The 19,366-nt window shown below is 37.0% G+C and overlaps 1 protein-coding gene across 1 annotated transcript in view; it reads left to right on the forward strand.

Moving 5' to 3' along the window:
- The window catches only part of ADAM28 (ADAM metallopeptidase domain 28), a 145,441-nt gene that overhangs the window by 108,762 nt on the left and 17,313 nt on the right, over positions 1–19,366 (forward strand). Inside the window, exons 18-25 of the mRNA XM_007458828.1 lie at positions 10–70; positions 2,083–2,242; positions 2,949–3,029; positions 3,345–3,423; positions 9,539–9,647; positions 10,773–10,851; positions 11,615–11,671; positions 13,070–13,132. Coding sequence (XP_007458890.1) covers positions 10–70; positions 2,083–2,242; positions 2,949–3,029; positions 3,345–3,423; positions 9,539–9,647; positions 10,773–10,851; positions 11,615–11,671; positions 13,070–13,132 — 689 coding nt within the window. The remainder of the gene's footprint in view (positions 1–9; positions 71–2,082; positions 2,243–2,948; positions 3,030–3,344; positions 3,424–9,538; positions 9,648–10,772; positions 10,852–11,614; positions 11,672–13,069; positions 13,133–19,366) is intronic.

Consider the following 19,366-nt stretch of genomic DNA (forward strand, 5'->3'; position numbering starts at 1 on the left):
GGAATGAAGGTGGGTCAAGTTACGGGTACTGTCGAAAAGTGGATGACACACGGCATTCCCTGAAAGCAAAGTAAGTGGCCTTGTTATTTGAACCTTCCTGCTCATTTTGACACATTCTGATTTATCCCATTTAAAGAGAAAGTGAATTTGGACATCATTTATTTGATAAACATTCATTGAGTGACTATTATATGCTATATTTTAGGCTAGGCACTCAGTTAAAAAGACAAATAGGGAATGATCTGCTTTTTCCAGTCTCTCATAATGGATGCTTCAAAGGACACCAAGTACAGCGGTTGTTAAATAGAATGAATGTTTGAGACTGAGCATGCAATAGTTAAATGGGCCTGGTTGGAAATTTGCACACTGATTCTCCAGTATACTTTAGATGCTTTTCCATCTAGTGTCTTTCATTATGATTCTAGGGTATAAATATGTATCTACTCAGAGAAATAAGCAATATGATGATTATACAGTTTTATTTAAACTTGCCATGGCATTCCATAAAGAAAAAATACAGTAAGGGAAAGATTGACAATTTACCTAAAGAATTTGTTTTCCTTTTTGTATTGATAGTCTGAAAAAAATGATAGAACACCATAAGCAATGAACTTGAGATTTTTCTATATATTTTCCTTTGATTCTGCAATTTTAAGATGACTTTTAAAATTCACATGATAATAGATTAAACTTTAGACCTGCTCCAAATTTTACACATACAAACTAATGTGTAACCAGAGCTTGAATGAAAAAAATCAGCATTTCTCAAAGATTTTCTATTAAAATAACACTAATTTGTCTCAATGATAGATATTACCAAACAAACTATATTTTGGACAGAAGGTCATCTCTTGGGGAGTCTAAGCCTCAAAGATAATCATACCCTGTGGGCTCTTCTTTACAGGAAATCAGGGAAAATTATGTAAAAGGCAATATGTGTGGGAGAGTCGGGTGGGAGTGTGGCAATATTTAGTCTGAGAGGTCGTGACAGGGAAAAGAGACTAGGGTAACTCCATCTTTCCTCTGTAGAGTGTATACACCCTTGTCCTGTATAACTCTGTGTGAACACTGGGTAATTTCTACAACCAGAGGCACAAGCATTTCATTTCTTCCCACAGGCTGACCTCCTGGTAACTTCTTGATAGTCTTTGGCTGTAGTGGGAAGTAAGCCTGAAAGTCCCTGTGTCCTAGAGCCTTCCTCATAAAGCTCTACCTAAATGATTCAAGAAAAACACCCTCTCAAGTCTGGAGAGAATGCATGCCTTTCTCCACTCCTCAGTGGTATTTTCTAAAAGCCTTAGAGACATCAGAAGAATCTGATTCTACCACTCTCAGAAGAGTTTTTCACAGCATTCCTCTAAATTCTGTGTGAAGCAATTGATTCCAATTTTGTTGGCGATGACTTTCTTCCCCTTGCTAGTGAAGGCAAGGCTTTAGTGAGCGCTGAGCAGTTTCATCTGAATTTGCAGGGGTTCTTCCAGTAACACACGGTGCCTTGGAGTGACAACCAAGGCTCAGCCTTATACTGATACAACTATAGTCGAGAGAATTATTCTGCTGCCCTTCATGGCAACAAATAACCTTAGCTGATTTCCTAGGTGCCCTCCATGATGTTAGACATCCATCCTCCTTATAGCTTCTTGCTCCATCATACGTATGACCTCCTTTCCCAAATGTTTCTCTCGGTCTGTATGGCTTCTCCAACTCCAACCGTCATATTCCAATAAGCAAAAAGGAGAAAATATTGAGAAGAGGACATATACCCTCCCGTAAGGCCACCCTCAAGAATCTGCAGTTAAGATTCTGCTTCATTCCCATTGGCTAGAATTTAGGCAACTGGCCAAAATTTGGGAATATGGGAGACATGGGATTTTTCTTTTGAGCAACATTGTGCCTTGCTAATATTCAATGGTTCTATTACTGAAGAATAAGGGGGAAATTGGTATAAAGGAGAGCTAGAAGTCTCTGCCGTAGGGGGAAATACCATTAGTTAAATATCGATAGGGAGCTGATCTACATTTGTATAAAACAGCATTTTCGATCCTGCTATTTCAAAGGCAGCAAATCTTGGCTTTTCTTCAGTGATGCCATGTGTGGGAAGTTGTTCTGTAATGGTGGGTCAGATTATCTGCTCTGGAAAGGACGTGTAATAACGTTCCTGACATGTAAAACATTTGAACCTGAAGACAGCAGTCAAGAAATCAGCATAGTAGCCAATGGAACCAAGTGTGGAGAGAATAAGGTACATTGAAATGGTGGCTTTTACTCAAAATGTTCTGGTTGTTTGTTCATTTTGTTTGCTTGCTTCTCAAGGCCTCCTTGTGTTTCATGGAGCACAGTTTTCAAAGCAATGTTTATGCCATTCATGTATACATGACTGCATTCTTGCCTTCAATGTTATTTAATAAGTACCTATTATGTGCTTAGCACTAGGTTGTTAAATCTAGGTAAATTTTATTTCCCCCAAATTGGTACGGTCTCAATAAATGATAGCCATTCTGATGATAATAATGAAAAAAATCATAACAATACTATTTATTTTTACATAAATGATAATTATCTTAATATTGGAGATGATGTGATATTACCATGTTTTCCATAGTATTTTTGTTTAGGATGCGTACCTCGTACCATGTGCAATGCTCAGCTCAGTGCTCTCAGTCTTCAGAGTTGGACTAAAGAGGGGCATTAAAGATGACCCATGAGATATGACGTGAAGTAAGGAAATCTTCTTTAAAGAGGACTTCCTAAGTATTTTATTATAAAAATTATCTAGATTCCATATTCCTATTTTCAAAAGGATTCGGTGATTTCCCTAATAAAAAGGCAAGTTTGATAACAATAATAGTAGCTAAAAATACAAGGCTAAATACCAAAGAGTCAACAGTTTGCAGAACTGAAACCACTGGATATTCATGTCTACTTTGTGTTTTTCGTATCACTTTCAGGTTTGCATTAATGCAGAATGTGTGGATGTCGAAAGAGCTTACAAATCGGCCAATTGCTCCTCTAAATGCAAAGGACATGCTGTAAGTCTTGACAACGTTTCCCCAAGCTTGCTGAATCTTGTGTCATTTTAGGTCAGACAGTTTGGATGATGTTAAAATAATGTTTCAGCCTTGAATGATTATTATCTAACTCCTCACTAGTTTTATTCAATGAAAAATTCCTTCAAAGAACCTGGTACTGAAATTCCTATTACTGATTCATACATTACGTAGACAGTTGAAAGGCTACAGAGCAGAGGTTATTCTTTTTTTGGAATGGACTTAATTGTGGATGAATCAGCCCTTGGGTTGGGGATTAGTCCAGTGAGAAAACTAACAGGATCATTGCTCCTCTAGGTGTGTGACCACGAGCTCCAATGTCAGTGTAAAGAAGGATGGGTCCCTCCTGATTGCGGTGGTTCTTCCATGGTCTTCAGTAAGTAACATTGCACATCTAATGTGAGAAAATTACTATCCTCTTCCAAGCTTTTATTTCCTGTTATGTAAGATTTCATTGTCTTTTTTCCACTCCTCTTGGAATTCCTATTCTGTGGATATTGAATCCACAATATTAATCCCCAAAGTTTCTCCAGCAACTTTTTAATCATATTTTCCACATTCTTATGTTTTCATGCTACATACAAAAAGATTTCTTGAAATTTTATATTTGTCATTTTATTTTAATTTTCCAAATTTTCTTGCTTTATGACTGTTCCATTTTCATAGCAGCCTTGACTGAATGTATACTAGATATAATATCCTCATAAAACTCTAAGAATATGACATAATTTTTGTAGGTTCACTTTGTTCTCTACATTATCTCTATTTCTTTTGAGTCGAGTTGTTTTGTTTTTTCACCCTGTCTCTGGTATTTCCCTGCGCTGTTTTTCTTCAGTATGTATGATCCTTCTTTGAATGTGGGATTAGGTTGACTTGCTCTTTATAACTAATAATAATGATAATAAAATCTTTTCTTATTTTTTGGTCATTTGGATTTTGTTTTTTGCAAAGCATCTGTTCAAGCCATTTTGTTTATTCTTCTATTGGGTGTCTCCCCTGACCCCTTAATAACTTGTGTAAGTTTTAATATATTCTTGATATAAGCTATTTTTTCAGTTATATATGCTGCAAATAAGTCCCTTCATTCTGTGTTTTCTCACTCTCTTCGTGATGTCATATGATTAAAGAAGCTTTTTTTAATTATTATTATTATTTTTAATCTATTTTTGGCTGCGTTGGGTCTTTGTTGCTGTGTGCGGGCTTTCTCTAGTTGCGGCGAGCAGGGGCTACTCTTCGTTGCCGTGCGTGGGCTTCTCATTGCGGTGGCTTCTCTTGTTGCAAAGCATGGGCTCTAGGCGCGCAGGCTTCAGTAGTTGTGGCTCACGGGCTCTGGAGCACAGGTTCAGTAGTTGTGGTGCACAGGCTTAGTTGCTCCGTGGCATGTGGGATCTTCCCGGACCAGGGCTTCAACCCGTGTCCCCTGCATTGGCAGGCGGATTCTTAACCACTGCACCACCAGGGAAGCCCTAAAGAAGCTTTCAATTGTAATGTAGTCAATTTGTTAATCATTTCCTTGATGATTAGTTTTTTTTCTTTTTGTGTCCTTTTCAAGGAAAATTTTCCTATCCTGAAGTTATGAATGTATACCCATATATTATCTTCTAAAAAGGATTTTTGTATTGCCTTTACAAATTTAAGTCTATAACATATCTGGAATTATTTTGTGTGTGATGCAGGTGTTCTCAGATAGATGCCCAGTTGTCACACCATTATTCATATCATAAATGACTTTCTAATAAAGCACGTATGTCCATGCACGTGTGTTGTTCTGGGATATCTATTCTTTCCTGGTGGTCCTATTTGGCTATCCTTATGCCAGTATAACACTCTTTTATTATTGTATCTTCAAAATAATTTTGTTATCTTATAGGAGGTGCTTTAATATTGTTCTTCAAGAATGTCTTGGCTATTAGCTTTTGTATTTCCACATATATTTTATAATCAGATTCTCAAGTTACACACACAATTCCTTTTGGGATTTTAATTTAGTGTAAACTACATCTATAGATTTACTTGTGGAAAATGAGGATATTTAAAATATTGAATTCCAAACCTATTGACATGAAATATCTATCCATTTACTTAGTCTTCAATTTTGCCCAATAATAGTTAATGGTTTTCACCACAGAAAATTTACATATATTTTGTTTGATTTGTTTTATAAGAAATTAATTTTTATTGTATTTTTAAATGGTATTTTTTTTTTTTTTTTTTTTTTTTTTTTCCTTGCGTTATGCGGGCCTCTCACTGCTGTGGCCTCTCCCACTGCAGAGCACGGGCTCCGGACGCGCAGGCTCAGTGGCCATGGCTCACGGGCCCAGCCGCTCCGCAGCATGTGGGATCCTCCCAGACCGGGGCACGAACCCGTGTCCCCTGCGTCGGCAGGCGGGCTCCCAACCACTGCGCCACCAGGGAAGCCCTTAAATGGTATTTTTTGAAAAAATACTTTTCAACTATTACAAGAATATAGAAGGTCAACTAATTTTTGTATATTTATTTTTATATCAAGCACCTCTGCTAACCTCTCTTAATAATTTTAGTAAGTTATTTGTAGATTCCGTTAGATTTTCTACATATTCAGTTATTCTGTTTCAGAAAAATGACAGTTTTGTTTCTTCTCTAATCTTCACAATTTTAATTTCTTATACTTGTTTTCCTTCACTGAGTAGTACTCTTGTGCAATGCTGAACAGAAATAGAGATAGCAAGCCTCTTTCTTTCTTTCCCAATCTTAGGAAAGACTTTCAGTATTTTGCCCTGTTATCTGAAGGTATTCTGTATAGATTGGATCCTCTTCATTAGATCAAGAAAATTCACTTCTATTTCTAGTTTGCTAAGAATTTTATCAAATACTTTTTATTTATTGGTTAAGATTTTTACCTCTTTACTCTGTTGGTATTGCAAAATAAATTGATTGATATTTGAACATTTATCTAACTGTGCATACTTTGGATAAACCCAACATGGAAATAGCTGTCACAGATACTGATGGATGATGTTTGCTATTATTTTATGTTCATGAGTGATGCCTGTACTTGCTAAATTTGAGTATCATGGTTATGCTAGACATATTAAATGAAGTGGAGCATTTTCATTCATTTAAATTCTCTGGAAGAATTTGTATAAGAATGGAAGACTCTTTCCTTAAATATCTGGTAGAACTTGTCAGTAAGCCATGTAGGCCTAGAATTCTGGACAATAGTTAAAGATTCAGTGTCTTTAGTAGCTATAAGACCCTTCAGGTATTTAATTTCTTCTCATGCAAGTTTTAGTATGTTATATTTTTCTTAGACATTTTCCTACTTCACCTAAATGTCAATGTTTTGGTTTAATATTGCTCATAATACTCACTTATCTTTTCAATGTCAATAGTATCTGTAGCATTGTTTTTTCTTTTTTTATATATTTTATATTTGTTATATCCTAACAAAATTTTAAAACTTATTATTCTTTATGATTTGTTTTTTTAACATTTTTTTTGCTATTTCAATTTCTACTTTATACAATTCCATTTCCTTAAGTTTATTTCATCTTTAAAAGAAAAATCTTGAAAGGAATCTTTGGCTCATTAATTTTCAGTTTGCAGACCATATCGTAATTGGTATTTTCATTATCATTTGTTTCAAATTATTTTCTATTTTCTGTTTGCTTTCTTCTTTGGCCCTTGAACTGTTTAGACATATATTTCTTAACATACATGCATATGGGGATTTTCTAGCTTTTGTTAAATTAATTCTTAGCATAATTCCATAGGGATCAGAAAACCTACTGTGTTGAGAATATGCTGAAATTTGTTGACACTTGCTTTATGACCCAGCATAAGCCCATATTGTAAGTGCTCTGTCTATGAACACAAAAATATGTGTTCTGCACTTATGTGCAGTGTTTTCCATATTTTTTAATGCCATGTTTATTAATTGTGTGTAATATATTAACCCTTACTGATATCTTGTTTGTTTGTTGTACCAATTACTGAGTCAAGAGTGTTAAAATCCCCCACTATAACTGTGAATTTGGCTATTACTTCTGGTTCTATCAATACCTATATATTTTGAGACCATGCTGTTATCTACAATAAAGTTTAGAATTGTATGTCTTCCCAGTGAATTAACACTTTTGTTATTATGAAATGCTTTTGTGTATCTCTAGTCTTCTTGCCTTTTAAAGAAGTCCACAGTTCCTGGAGAAAAATATAGCTGTACCATATTTCTCTTGGTCTCTTCTGCTTTGGTATAACTTTTTCTAAATACTTTTACTTTCATCCTTTCTGAATCCTCATGTTTGATATCTGTCTCTCATTTTAAAAAATACAGATATATTTTAAAATTTTCGTCTCAATCGTTTTTTAAAAATTTAGTCCATTCAAATTAAATGTAATTACTGATATATTTGGGTGTAATCTACAATCTTATTATATGCTTTTTATTTGTCCTGCCTGGTTCCTGTTCCTTTTTCTCTCCTTTCTTGTTTTCTTATGGACTTACTGAGGATTTTAATCACTTCATTTTTATTTTTATTAATTTGGAGATTATACATTTATTTTATATTCTTTTAGTGGCCAGCATAAAAATTTCCATTTTATTATTTTTAATAGAGACTTTACTTTTTAGAGCAGTCTTAGGTTCACAGCAAAACTGAGCAGAAAGTACAGAGATTTCCCCTGTATCCCTCCCTGCCCCACACGTGCACAGTCTCCCACCACTAACATCCCCCAACCAGAGTGGGACGTTTGTTACAGTTAATGAACCTACATTGACATGTGACTATCATCCAAAGTCCACAGTTTACATTAAGGTTCACTCTTGGTTTATTTACTTTTCATTCCTTTCTGCATTTCTGAGCTTCCTTTTATGATCGTTTTCCTTGCTGTGTTTCTGAGTTCCTGCTTTCTCACTCCAAAGTAATTTTCTCTCACTCCAAAACATTTTCCCCCTATTTCTTCAGTACTTCTGTGCTTTTAGGAAGATTTTTTTAAAATTCATTAGTTGTTTTTAGTGAGAGAGCTAGTCCAAATTTCCTAGACCACCATTTCCAGAAACAGAAAGGGCTATATTTTTTGTTCAACCACTGACATCTTCAACTGTAAACCTGCTTCCTGTTATATACTCTCCATCCGCCCGATGCCACGGCTTTGACCACATCCTTTCAAACTATGGATGTCTGTGAAGTACTGCCAAGTTCCTCTTTATTTCCTCTGGACCATCTCACTCTTTTGAAAATATCTATGATTCTGTTGTTAGTGCAAGTACACTTTTAAAATTCTGAACACATCTATACTGTTTCTAACACAGATGCCTCAGAACTTTATTTCCTTTGACTTTTTGGGTAGGAATTTTTATGGAGGGTAGAGAGTATTAGGTATTTGAACTGTTATTATCTTACCTGGAATTCTACTTCTGAGGTCTCTCTCTGCACACATGTCTGCTCACACTTGTGAACTTCTCTTGCATTTATGCAAAAATCATTCTTATTATTCATTTACTGATCTCTGCCATCTCCATAATAAGAGAGCAGTAGCTGTTTGCATTGCTCTTCAAACTTGTACCTCCTGGTCTTTGTGCTTTCAGATTATTATAAGAGAAATGAATACACGAGATAGCAAAAGATTGAAGTTGCATTCATTAATTAGACTAGTAGGTTAAAAACACCCTATAAACCGAAAAACTTCGTTAGAACCATTCCCCAATTCACAAGGTCACATAAGTTTTTTGTCCATAATAATTCCACTATAGAGCAAACGTCAGCAGGACACTCACTTATGTCCTATCTATCACTTATCAGTTATCCATCAATTCTCTTTTTCACGTCTCAGCTTCTTACTTGCTACTAAGAGGAATATGATTTCAAGTCTTCAGATTCTTTTCACTGGTTTTATTCCAAGGCTGAATTGTAACAATGTTTCCCTCCTCTTCCGCATCCTCCTTACTTCATATTTTCTGATCTCCCAGCCCTTTGTTTTCAATTTATTACAAACATCATCCCTTCTAAGAATTCCCAGTAGTATGATGCTTTACCTATCTCATGTAAAATGTTTTCCCTAGACATCCTCTTAATTTCTTCTATCTAAATAATATTATAATAATCATTATCAAAATATATTTTCATTTTACTGGCTATGAGAGATTTTCCAGGGACTGCATGTCCTTTGGGGAAAAGGTAGGCGGAGTTTGTGATAAATAAATAAATAAGGGGGCTTACCTGGTGGCGCAGTGGTTGAGAGTCCGCCTGCCGATGCAGGGGACACGGGTTCGTGCCCCGGTCCGGGAAGATCCCACGTGCCGCGGAGCGGCTGGGCCCGTGAGCCATGGCCGCTGAGCCTGCGCGTCCGGAGCCTGAGCTCGGCAGCGGGAGAGGCCACAACAGGGAGAGGCCACAACAGTGAGAGGCCCGCGTGCCGCAAAAAATAAAATAAAATAAAGAAATAAGGACCAGTGTGATGTATACTTGTGAATTTCCCATATTCTCACGAGGCCCTCGTTCTCTTGGCTGCAGATTTCTCCATTGTGGTTGGGGTGCTGTTCCCTGTGGCCGTCATATTCGTGGTGGTTGCTATAGTAACCCGATACCAAAGCACCAGAGGAAAGCAGAAGGAAGTCCAGAGGTAGAGGCATTATCTTGCCTTGGGGACGTTTTTGGCCTCTAACTCACTTTAAATGTAAGGACCCAGGGCCTCCCTGGTGGCGCAGTGGTTGAGAGTCCGCCTGCCAATGCAGGGGATACGGGTTCGTGCCCCGGTCCGGGAGGATCCCGCGTGCCGCGGAGCGGCTGGGCCCGTGAGCCATGGCCGCTGAGCTTGCGCGTCTGGCAACGGGAGGGGCCACGACAGTGAGGGGCCCACATATGGCAAAAAAAAAAAATGTAAGGACCCAAATTATCCAACTTAATTTTAGTTTACTTCAAATACTCAGAAATAAATACAGATACATTTTTCTTGGACCAGAGGCTAGTTATTCTTTTTATTGGGAAATTCTTCACAGTAAGATCTCTGTTTTCTCTTCTGTTTATCACCGTTTATAATTAATAATAACTCTCATGATTAAAGATGTTTATGCTCATTATCCAAATACAGTATCTAAAATATATTGATCATAGCTTTATGACAAGCACTCTGCTTAGCCCTTTCACATATATTATGTCATTTAATCTTCATAAGGAAATAATAGTTACTATTATTTCCATTTTATAGATGAAGAGGTGTTATAGATTGATCCTCACAACAATCCTGCAAGGTCAGGCACTTCACTTTTTTACTGATGTGGAAACAGAAGCTCAGGGAGATAAACTAACATGTTCAAAGTCTTACAAAGTAAGTAATGGAGTCTAGGTTTGCACATAGATCAGTCAGTCTTTCAAAGATAATCTTGACACTACAGTCTCTTTCTAGCATTTTTTAAAAATCGATTTATTCACCCAGAATGGGCTTTTAACAAATACTGAATGAATAAAACAAATCTTTAATTAAATGGCATAATTTAGATAAAAGTTGCATTCAGCATCTTCATTATTAGTTTTCAGGGATTGGTAGAGAATGGAAAAGAAAATTAGTGGTAATGATTATTAATTACAAGACAAGGAAACCTGCAGGATGCCCTAGGGAGCAGATGAAAACCCAGTCAATTACCAAGTATGAAACAATGGGCAAAGGACACTAGCAGACTTCTCTTGAATCTCCCTCTCACGGGAAGGAATTTCTAAGTCAGTTTATATGATATGCTTTCACATACAGGCCACTGTCTACCACTGACACTGGGCCACACAAGCAGAAGAGGAAACCACAGACGGGGAAGGCTGTTCAACTCCAAGAGGTGAACCATAGTCTGTACTGTGTTTGCCCTGGGTCCCAGTTTGTGATTCTCTCACTCTTGTCCTGACTAGCTAGCTGTCATTTCTACTCAGCAGTGTTTTACAAATCCATCTCACTAGTTAGTATGTAGCAAGGACTGTGGGCTCTGAACTACACATTCAGAAAGTTCACCTTTGCCTTTTGTTCAATGCAAAAGAGTCTCTCTACAATTCAGAGGCTGCTTTGCTGGGGTTCACAAAATGCAAAGAGAATAAAGAGAAAGGGGAGGGCAGATGCCAGCTCCCTCTCTCTCTTTCTCTCTGTGCGATTCTAGGTTGATTCCTTATTCCTTTTGCAATATCCCAATAATGACAATAATATGTATACTTGTATGACAACACCTGTAATAGGTATAATCCTTAATGCCCTAGTTGTGTCCTGCAAGTTTAAAAATTTAAGTGGCAATTGCCTAATGACAATGACATTGGTAATAATGTTCTTGATGGAAACTTACCCATCTCTGATAGCTCTGTACACAGCAGAATGCAGCAGCTGGGCCACTGTGATTTTCCATCCAATCTCTTAGCGTCATCTTAGTTCTGAGCTCACATGATCAGAAAGGGGTGCTTATTTGGAAGCTGAAATTAGGACACCAATCGTTTTTTAAAATTTATTTTTATTGAATGAAGCACTCTTTAAATTCTATAGTGCTTTACAATTTCCAGAATTTTCACACACATGATTTCATATAAACCCATTTTAAAATTTTATTTTTTTCTTTTTAGATGAAGCTTGACATACCTGACCTTCTGGCAGAGGAGGATGCGCCTCCAGCTTCTGTTGTGAGTTGGTAACTTCTCTTAAAAATCCCCTCCAATCTAACCTCAAGGGAATACTAGTGAAAGACATAACCCACAATGGCCAATTATTTCTTCAGGAGAATGTTCAGATCTGTGTGAATATTCATAGAAGATATGGATTCTTCTGCAAAACTTTTGGAAAAGACGAAATACGAGCTTGCCTTTCCATTATACTACTAAATTTAACCCTTCAACCTGAATTACAGGGTCTGAAAAGCTAATTCATTAAAGAAGAGAACCGATCTGCTTCATAGAATGCCATCTTCATCATATGTCTGTTGGCATTGAGCTTATTTCTGAACTGCATGTGCGCACCTTAGTGAAAGCAATTAAATGTACAGGTTTAGAAGATTCCTAGTTCTCCGTTTCTGAAAGTGATTTCCGCTAAGCACACCTGTTTTCGAAGCCCCATGTTTAAATTTTTTTTTTTGCCTTCTTAACTAGCTAATTACGAAGCCAGATTCTTCTCCACCGCTGATTCCTACATCTGTGTCATTCTCTTTCCTTGTAAGTATCAGATGGTCACTGGCGGTGTTGTAAATGTCTCTGGTGCCCAATGTGAAGGGTGTCTTCAGATCTCTGGGTTCCCTTTCAGGATACGCTAAGCTAACCTGAGATATCATAGCCCATAGGAATATCTGAGAAAGAAGGCCTACTCACTATCTACAAATTAGAATGGCTATTAATTTTTTACTGTTAAAAATAGTTCTACTGTTTACGTAATTGTTAAGAAGTGACAAATGGTTCTGCTGTAGAAGTTGAACTGTCTCCTTCACAGGTTAGTTTCTAGACGCTCATTTTGGAGGATACAAAATTGTATTATAAATTAGACTGTACTTGTTTATTCTAGACAGAATAAGATCTATATTATCCACAGTTTTCTAGAGGAGGAAGGGTATGCAAAACGGAGCACATGAAGGCAAACCCAGAATAAAAGCCAAGCACTCATGAAGTAACAGGTAGAGTCATTCGCTCAAGTGGATCCTGAACGTATTCCCCTCATACTTGGTACTTTGTTGTGAGTAAATGAGAAGGAATTAAAACTTAAGGTCATTTTTTTCAATAATATTTACATTTTTGGTGGGAAAACAAGTCATATGCATATGGAGCACTTAACTGCTCATATATTACGTGTGCCAAAGCAGGCAATACTACTGAGAGAAGTATGGCGAGGGGACAATGAATGGGGTAGGAAAGGGAAAGTAAGAGGAAGGTCCATTGACTAAGTGGTTGGAATTTGTACTGGACCCTGAGGGTTGGGTAGAATTTAAAATAAGTGACAAGGAGGTAGGAAGGATTTAAATAAGGAAATAAGTGTAGCAAAGATGGGAACTGCACAGCATTTCTAACGCCCTCCCATTATTTTTGTCCCTAATATAGCATAAAGACACAAAAGGACTTTCCTCTACTGTTTTCAAGGATAAGCCAATGTCTACACTTAAGGTAAGAGATCTATAACCAAACTATTCTAATCTTGTAGCCCTCCTAGAATAGAGGACAGAAGTTCTAACCCTGTCTTCCTAGAAGATGCTCACTAAGGACAGTGTCTATATGAGTGTATTCTGGGTTCTAGTATATGTCTTCCTTCTGAGCTTGGACAAAAACCAAGAGAAAGAAGACGTAAGGGTCTTTGCTAGAAAGTGATGATGACCCCAATATTCTTTGTTTTCTCAGAAAAATTACCCAGGGATAGTGAGATGGAGAAAATTCTCCACAGAAAAATTACTCAGCATGGCATAATTCTTCTCCTGATGCCCCACCCTCTACAACTGATAAGTGGCCAGATGGATAGTTGAATCCCAGTGTGATGTTTTTCTCTCCTTTCTCTACCCTCTCATGTTTCCACTCCTTCACTGTGACGTATCAAATAAGCTACAGAATAGGAAGAGTGACTACAGAGAAATCATTTTAATTTCTTAATAGTTCAAAGTTATGTAATATCTAAATTTTTAGGAAAAGTTCATTATTTAAGAGTTCTGTCTTTTTTTAGGGCTCCAATCCAAAAGTCTGAAGTAACAGCTAAGCAAGGATTGGTGGGTAAATGATCAACTTAGAAGACTGGACCATCTGGATGGAAGAGAAATGTACTATTACTGCTCTTGACACTCAAGGAGGTTACTATTTCTTGATTATACTTTGAAGACATAAAACTTTCAAGAGAGACATACTCTTGATAATCTTTGTATGAATTAAAATTTTCTGTTCTCTATACTCATGGGAAAGAGGATGGCTCTAAAGAGCTATAAAGCTGAAATCTCTAATTAGGTGAATTTCCTAACCTTTCCCACACACACACACACCCCTTTTTTACTCTGATGTTAACTAATATTTGTTAAAGGGTTTTGAGCACCTTGATTTTCTCATTCAGTAGGAATTAATTCACCCGCTAATGAAAACAAAAAACAAGAAATCACAGGAAACTGGGAAGGATGGGAGAAAATTGTATACTCCTCATTAGATGGCTAGCAATAGCTTAATTGTTTAACCCTGAAACTGTCAAATTAGAACCCTCATTTACAAAGAAAATTATACAAACATTCTCTGGTTTATATCATGTCTTTTTCCTACCCTGCATTACCTTCTGGAATTCTTATTAGCTGTGTCATTGGAAGTTCACTACAACTGATTAAGACTTTATTAATTAAATTTTTTTTTCATAGAAGTATAATTCAGTTACTGGTAAGCTTAAAGTGAACATTACTGTCTAAGTAGTTTTAGTAGAAACTCAGTAGTACTTTCTAACTAAGTTTTAGTTAAATAAATTAATAACGTAAACCAGAAGTTGTAAACTGCTGACCAGCAGGATGTGTCTGGACTGCAGATTTATTTTATTTGGCCTCAATGATTTTGGCCAAAAAGTATTTTTGAATGTATTGCCAATATTTAAAACTTGGGAGATCTTGCATAAACATCCAGATCTCCAGCATTTTAAAAGTAATCAAATGATTTATCAACACTGGAATCACATTGCCCACAGCAACCATCAGCTTAGCTGACTGTGATGGAACAAACATTGTAGGTTACCTACCAAAAACTCCTTTCTTGCTTTTCAGAAGCCAAATTTTGTTCAGTTTTTTTTCCATATGCATTTCCATTTTCATGCATGCATGAAAAGATAATCTCTGTAATAACCTATATGGGAAAAGACTCTGAAAAAGAATAGATAAATGAGTATGTATAACTAAATCACTTTGCTGTACACCTGAAACTAACACAACATTGTAAATCAACTATACTCCAATATAAAATAAAAAATTAAACAAAAAAGATAATCCTAACTCCATCTCCTGGATACATTTCTATCACTCTAAATCAATCATCATAATCTCATTTCCTTTACCAGTGGTTGACTGATTGATTTAGAGGTAAGTGTATTAACCCACCCTACCCCATCCCCCCCCCCCTTTTTTGCCAATGGGTAAGACAGGAGATATGCTGGGGAATTTCTAGGAAAGATATCCTTGTCCCTTCTGGCTATTTGGATATCCTATCTGGTATTGTTGCAGCCATGTTGTGATTATGAGGGCATGGCTGATATACTGAATAAGAAGATAGAGCAGAAAAATGAAAAGAATAAAACCTGGTCTTTTAATGATGTCATGAACTGGTAGATTAATAACTGCCTGCGTCACCGTGTACTTTCTTGGGACTTCTGTTGCATGACCAATAAAATTTTCTTATTGTTTAAGCCATTTCAAGTTAAATTTGCTCTTATTTGTGACAGAAGCCATCCTAATAAAGTAGCTGCTCCTATTATTAGGGCACATGCTTTCCACTTCATCATCACCGCTATAGATAGATTGCTTCCAGAAAAAGACCTTCCCTTGCCAATGACAACTTTAGACATTCCTTAGCAATTAGCCCTGGACAGTCTGCTATTCTGCTCAACACTAATACAATATTACTATTCTTAATCTGCTAAATAAGTAATATTGTTATGGAAACTAAATCCCTAAGCAGGAGAAAATTATGGTATGCTGTTTACTATGAAAGTATCTCCTTGTTAAAATTTAACTCTTTTCTCTCTCACACCTGGTGTTGAAGTCCATACTCTTTTTTATAAAATAAAAATTTTAAACTGTATTGTGGTAAGAACATTTGACATGACATCTGTCCTCTTAACAGATACTTAAATGTACATCAAAGTATTGTTACCTGTAAGTACAATATTAGACAGCAGCTCTCCAGTTCTTATTCATCTTGCGTAATTGAAATTTTATACCCATTGATTGGCAACTCCCCATTTTCCCCTCCCAGCCTCTGGCAACCACAATTCTGTTCTTTGCTTCCAAGAGTTTGCCTATTTCAGACATCTCATATAAATGGAATCATGCAATATTTGTCCTTCTATAATTCACTTATTTCATTTAGCATAATGTCCTACAGGTTCACCCATGTTGCATATGACAGGATTTCCTTCCTTTCTTTAAGGCCAAATAATATTCCTTTTTACATATATACCACATTTTAAAAACTCATCCATTCAGTGATGTTACGTTTTTTTCCACATCTGGGGTATTATGAAGAGTGCTGCAATGAACATGGGATTGAAGATAACTCTCTGAGGTCCTGATTTTAATTTTTTTATATAAATACCCAGAGGTGGAATTGTTGAATCATATGGTAGTTCCATTTTAAATTTTTTGGAGGAATCTTCATACTGTTTTCCATAGCAGCTGTACCAAATTAACACTCCCACGAACAGTGCACAAAGTTTCCCTTTTCTCCACACCCTCGCCAACTCTTCTGATCTCTGGCCTTTTCGATACTAGCCATCCTAACAAGTGTGAGGTGCTATTTCACTGTGGTTTTGATTTGCATTTCCCTGATGATCAATGAGGTTGAGCGCTTTTTTATATACCTGTTGTCTGTCTTCTTTGGACAAATGTCTGTTAGGCTCCTTTGCCCATTTTCCTAAACCTGGCTGTTTTATTGAAAATATATATAAAAATTTTTACCATTTTAACCAATTTTAAGTTTACAATTCAGTGGCCTAAGTACACTGACAATGCTATGTACCCATCACCATTATCCATTTTCAGAACTTGTTCATATCCCAAACAGAAATTCTGTACCCATTAAATACTTCCCATTAGTACCTCCTCCAGGCTGATAACCTTTCTTCACCTTCTGTCCACATGAACTTGCCAATTCTAGGTACCCTAATAAGTGGGATTATACCGTATTTTTTTCTTTCATGTAACTGGTTTATTTCACTTAGCACAATGTTTTCAAGGTTCATCCATGTTGTAGAATATATCAGAATGTCATTCCTTTAAAAGGCTTAAGAGCCTAATATCATTTTAATATATTTATTTTCTCCTTAAAACAGCTGGAGGCAATTTCTGGGGTTCCACGTCCTCATGCACATTATCACTGTTTTCAGGCTTGCTCATTTCCTAACCCACTAATTCTTTTCACACGTTGCTTCTTGGTGAACATACTTTTGAGTTGATCATTTTACTCACTTTACTCTTAGTATTTTAGAACGTTGTTTTAAAGCAAGGGTCTTGCTAGCCTCTTCTTAGCAAGAACCACGTCTTAGGTTGCTTTCCTAGCCTTACCAAGCAACTGCATGAGCTGAGTGTTGAAATCCTTAGTGTACAACCCTGATGGGGGACCTTAAGGAAGCTGATAAGTTTGTCTAAGTGAAAAACAGGGGTGATAACAATCTGACTATAGATAATGGTCTCCTCCTGATGTCCCAGTAACTTCTGATGAAGGTGACTGCAGCCTCTGACTGCAAAAATTGTTGCATTTTTCATAGAGAAAGCCCCTGATTCAGAGGCCAAGTACATAATGACTCAGCATATAACATTTTCCCTTCTGAGTCAATGTGTGTCACCTGTGTGGCTTTCTAAACTCCAACGGCTGTGAAGTAGCCCACTGAGGTTTGTGTGTCTTTGGGGACATGTTATAACTATAATTAGAATGGAGTCTACAGCAGCCAGTTCTAGGCAGACTCCTTTAGTCCTACTTGCCAATAGCAGGCCTAGCAGACCCAGTGAAAAGCTGAAGTGTCGGATGGGGACCCGGAGAAAGTCAAGAACAAATTTAATGGAAATGTTCAGAGAAGAATAAAGAAAAGTTTAAAAAAATATGTTATGTGGGGGAAATATACAATACACAGGGATAAAAGCAGAGACAGTTCTCCCAGCTCTTCCATTAACTAGCCTTTCAGACTTAGTAAATAATTTGAACTCTGTGGGCATCTTTAAATTTCCTATGAAATGCAATTAACAATTCACGAATTGCCAATATCTAAAGAGGGTTTTCTAAGAAATGTGTAAAGGTAGTATGAAAAACAAAAAGAAAAAGAGAAAAGAAGAGAGATGTCCATAGTCTAGAAGGGCAGATAATGTCCATCTGTCATGGATCTACCCATAAGATGCTTCCATTCTTGGACCTGTCAAAGGTGGAGCCCTTCTCTGTACAGGCTACTCTTTTGTGCATCTTTGAGCAGGAAGTAGGGCAAAGTTACTTATTATGTGTAGATATTTCATTGGTGAGCCTCTATTTTTCTTAGTGTTTTGTTGCGTCTGTGAAGTGCTTTTAGAATTTGTCTCCACACCCTTATTCCTCCTCTTCCATTAAGTCTAAATCTCAGCCAGAACTTCTTGGTCAAATCAAACACTGTCCTAGATTTGGGGCAGCCATGTAAAATGACCTGGAATTGATATTTGAGGGAAATCAACAAGCACTGAATCCACAAAACTATTAGAAAAAAATGAAATCACAACTGATTGTAAATTTGGTGATTTTTTTAAAAGTTATAATATCATAGGGTAATGATAAAAGTTTACAACTGTAGAGTACAATATGATTCATACAAGCCTGTGTGTATGTGGGTGCATGTATGTCTTCACTTAATCCTTACAACATTGTCCTCATTTTACAGATGAGAAAACAGAGATAAAAATGAGAGTAGGTGGGGCTTCCCTGGTGGCGCAGTGGTTGGGAGTCCACCTGCCGATGCAGAGGACACGGGTTCGTGCCCCGGTCCGGGAGGATCCCGCATGCAGCGGAGCGGCTGGGCCCGTGAGCCATGGCCGCTGAGCCTGCGCGTCCGGAGCCTGTGCTCCGCAACGGGAGAGGCCACAACAGTGAGAGGCCCGCGTACTGAAAAAAAAAAAAAAAAAAAAAAAAAAAAAAAGAGTAGGTTATTTTTCTCTAGATTATTCAGCTAGGATGTGTTAAAATAGGGTCTCAAACCCAACTATTCTGACTCCAAGTTTTTAGTTCCTTCTACATAACCACACTGTCTGCAGCAAAACTATTTTGAACAGAAAGGCACATTTAACGTTATAGTACTAAGTAGAGAAATTCCCCTTTATCTCCAGCTATAATTTCCTTTCTACAGTGTTACCAGTGAAAGTTTATCTGATGCTGGTGTCAAATTTTATGCCCCTTGGCTGTCCACTCCTTCTGAAAATAACTTTTAATTTTTCTCCCCATTCTTGCCGCTATTGACAGCACAGAGCCTGGAAAATGGTAAGTACTCAAAAAGTCCTTAACAAGAGTCCTTGGTCAAGACTCTGGATTTAGCATTACGCAATTTACACTTACCCGGTTGTTTTCTTTTGTTCTTTAATGCAAACATTTGCAAAAATGTTAATTTACTATGTTGACCTTTGGGATAGAAAGATTAACCTCTTTCCCTGCTGACCTGGGACACAC

Source organism: Lipotes vexillifer, unplaced genomic scaffold (genome assembly GCF_000442215.2).
Source record: "Lipotes vexillifer unplaced genomic scaffold, Lipotes_vexillifer_v1.1 scaffold484, whole genome shotgun sequence".
In the NCBI taxonomy this organism is placed as follows: domain Eukaryota; kingdom Metazoa; phylum Chordata; class Mammalia; order Artiodactyla; family Lipotidae; genus Lipotes; species Lipotes vexillifer.